The sequence below is a fragment of the Nematostella vectensis genome, chromosome 5, assembly GCF_932526225.1.
Source record: "Nematostella vectensis chromosome 5, jaNemVect1.1, whole genome shotgun sequence".
Classification (NCBI taxonomy): domain Eukaryota; kingdom Metazoa; phylum Cnidaria; class Anthozoa; order Actiniaria; family Edwardsiidae; genus Nematostella; species Nematostella vectensis.
Genome location: NC_064038.1, coordinates 5417857 through 5421225, shown reverse-complemented (window position 1 = coordinate 5421225; position 3369 = coordinate 5417857). Strand labels below are relative to the sequence as shown.

At 37.9% G+C, this 3369-nt stretch overlaps 1 protein-coding gene across 1 annotated transcript; it reads left to right on the top strand.

Moving 5' to 3' along the window:
* Nucleotides 1-626: 626 nt before the first annotated feature.
* On the top strand, nt 627-1634 carry LOC5508962 (transmembrane protein 163). Its single transcript, XM_001629468.3, has one exon. It carries the CDS (start codon nt 635-637, stop codon nt 1478-1480), a length of 846 nt encoding a protein of 281 aa, XP_001629518.1. The 5' UTR covers nt 627-634; the 3' UTR covers nt 1481-1634.
* Nucleotides 1635-3369: the final 1735 nt, after the last annotated feature.

Here is a 3369-nt window from a genome sequence, read left to right as displayed (position 1 = left end):
TATTATAGAAGGTATAAGCCTTCTCAAAATGTCTTACCAAAAGTTCTGTCGAGATGATTGCAGTTGGTATTCACTTGAAAATTCAGTACGTAAATACAATGCGAAAATGCAGTTGTTTTCTTGCTTTATTAATATCTCGCTGTGATGGTTTTTGCTATGGTGTTTCGCCATCATCTCATACCCATCTCCATCGCAACACATTGCATGTCTTCTAGTTGCATGAATATGTAGCACCTCTCCAGCACAATACCAAAACAAACATTCATGCGGTAATTTAAAGGGATACATTCTCATGGTAATTGTCGGAGTTTAAGAAAGGTGTTTTTTAATAGTAGGATATGTACGCTATTACTTTTCTTGCAGAAAGTTCCGTGAGCATTATAAAATTATTAGATTTTAAACATGAATTTAGCCCACCCACATTAAAAATAACAATCGGTTATTAAAAGAGAGGTCTGCGCTCCTTAGCAGCGAAGGATTTTAAAGTGCTTGTTTAAATGATGCAATAGATTAGCATTGTTTGACTGATCTCACCCGGAGGTATTCCATAAATGTTTAGCCCCCGTCACAAGTCGCTTGGAGCAATTTATATTTATCAATTAGCCTTTTGTTTAAGACTTAAAAGCGATCATTAATGGCCCACTTTCAGGTATCATTCGCTGTGCCGCCGGGAGATAAAAAGAGCAGTCGTGCATCGTCCACCAGTGAATCATGTGCAAGCTTTGAGTCAAGTTTAATGGACGCGTTTAAGGAGGGAACGCAGAAAGTCAACAACAAGGATGTGGTTTCTTTCTTAGACGAAGACGAAACAGAAAGACCTTTCCTTTCCCAAAAAGCGCGCGAAAAATGGTGCCGCGCCGCGTTCACAATCTCCATCCTAGCAATTGTGATCTCTCTTCTTTTTAGTCTGTCGTCGTTTTTTGTGTCAGGGCAAACAGAAAGTTCGTCCGTCTTTGCAAGTGCATTTGATTCGCTGTTAGGGACGATGAGTTCCGTGGCTGTGGCTTGGCGATTTCGTGACTCAAAAAACGGAGAGATTGGACATAAACGAGAGTCAATTGCAACTCTAGGAATCGCCCTCAGTTTTATCACGACCGGTATTGCTACGGTCGCGACATCAGTGATCCATCTCACCGATAGCATCCATCCGAGAAAACCAGACGAGATGTTGATAGTTCTAACCTGTAGTTTGGTAGTATTCTTCGTACTTGCATGGGTACAAAACTGCATCGCGAAGAAAGTGAACAGTGACTCACTGCGCGCGGCCGCAGTGGACTATGCCATGGCTTCGGCGATGGCTTTTGGTATCTTAATCTCGACTTACGTGTACCGTGAAAACAAGCCTCGGCTCTGGTGGCTGGACCATTCCGTGGCTCTATCGTTGGGCGCCGTGTCAGCCGCCTATGGTATATATTTGGTTGTGCAAGCAGAATGGTGCAATAGTACGATCCTTGAAGAAAAATCACCGCTCAAACATTAACCATTACAATCTATGATTCGGCGTTTGTAGTTTAAGGTAGTTAGAGTGCTTGTATGATGAAACACCGGTAAGTCGAACTCGGATAACTCTGACTTCTCGTTATTCGAACTGTATTACGTCTCTTATATAAAATACAAGATCAATGCCTCAGAAATATGTCATGGTAGTATTATTTTTTTCCAAAAAAATTAAAACACGAACGAAAACTTTATACAGAAACAAAAGATTCCTTGTTCACAAGTACTGTAAACAGCCAAATTGCTTAGTGTGATGTAAGAATACCCGTAGCCAACATGACGACACTAAAAGGTTTTTTTTAGATCAGCCGAACCTTTTGTTACTGTTTATATCAGGGCATCAGAATGGTCCCCCGAAAATGCTCGCAGTTTTCGGCTAGCGATCGCATACGCTCGCGCGGGTGCTCGCAAGCTCGCAAATGCTCATTGTTTTTTTTTGCGTGCGTGATAATTTCCCCACAGTTCTTATATAAGGTGGGACGTCACAAGTCTTCCGTGAACCTTTTTTTAGTGAGGTATCGATCTTGAATCTGTTGATGGTTCTCTTTGTAAATAACCACCCACCATTGTTCCCTTGATCCCCCCCCTCCCCTACACCTCCGATAAAATTTCTATATGCGCATAAAGCGAAATACTTGAGACTCCATGTGCAAACTATATGCGAAAAGTTTTGTAAACAACTTGCTAGAAAACGATTCAATCATGATCTTCGTGCGACGTGCGTTACCCTGGCCGCCAATACCAAGTTTTAAGAAAGTTAGCCAATTAGAATGCGAGATTTTGATTTGATTGATGTGCTCTCAGGCATTTCTTTGCCTCGCTGGCTGGCTAGAAATTCGTGGCATCAGAAAGTTTACGTTTCTATTGGGAAAAAAGAGAGTTATTCTAATAATAAAAATAATAATAATAATAATAATAATAATAATAATAATAATAATAATAATAATAATAATAATAATAATAATAATAACAATAACAATAATAACAGTAACAATAATAATAGTAATAGTAATAGTAATAGTAATAGTAATAGTAATATAATAAATAATAATAATAATAATAAAACCAATAATCATATTTACAAATTTCAATAGGAATATTTAACATTTCTTAAGGTAATTCCCTTGAATTGCACTGCGCACCCCTTCTGCGCATAGTGGCGCGCGCTGTTTGTTCGAATTTTCCGGTATTAAGTGCGCGCGCGCGCCACAGTTGTACAAGAAAACACAGCAAAAGGCGCGCGTTTTTTACTTTAAATCGCTTTGACAGAAAAACGAAGTCGGTTACCCCCATTTTTTATTTGCTCAAATAGTTAAATATACGGAAAATGATTTACTGAAATAAGAAAAAAAGTTGGGTTGTAGAAGTTTTGTTATTTCTCTTAAAAGCCGTAAAAATACTTCAAAATGGCGCTTTTTACCGTATGAATAGTGGCGAAAACAATTTTAGTGTTATCTCTAAAATTGTTTTTTGTTTTAAACATTAGGTACTACGGGTTATTGTTTAGGAGATCGGATTTTGGCAGCTCGACAAACACAACTTAATTTTTTAAAGGCTATAGGTACTCTTTTTGAAAACTAAGAGTTGGGATTTTTCCTTGCGCGATCAACGAAAACGCGTCAACTCTACGCCCCTCTGTTGTGAAAACGAGGTCGGTTAATTTTTTTATTACATTTTTTGAAAACCCTTAACTTCAATATTGTTTATGTCAAGTTTTAAAAAATTCTGGGTTGTAGAACTTTTTCAAGGGAATTACCTTAATATTTACAATTGATCAAACGATTAAAAAAGACTGAAAACTAAGTGGCAATACAATCATATTACGAGCAATAAAAATCTAAAGAAGAATTACAAACGAGCTTGTTCTTTTTC

Bases quoted from the DNA above. Each gene is read 5' to 3' on its own strand.
- LOC5508962 (XM_001629468.3), top strand. From the start codon at position 635: ATGGCCCACTTTCAGGTATCATTCGCTGTGCCGCCGGGAGATAAAAAG.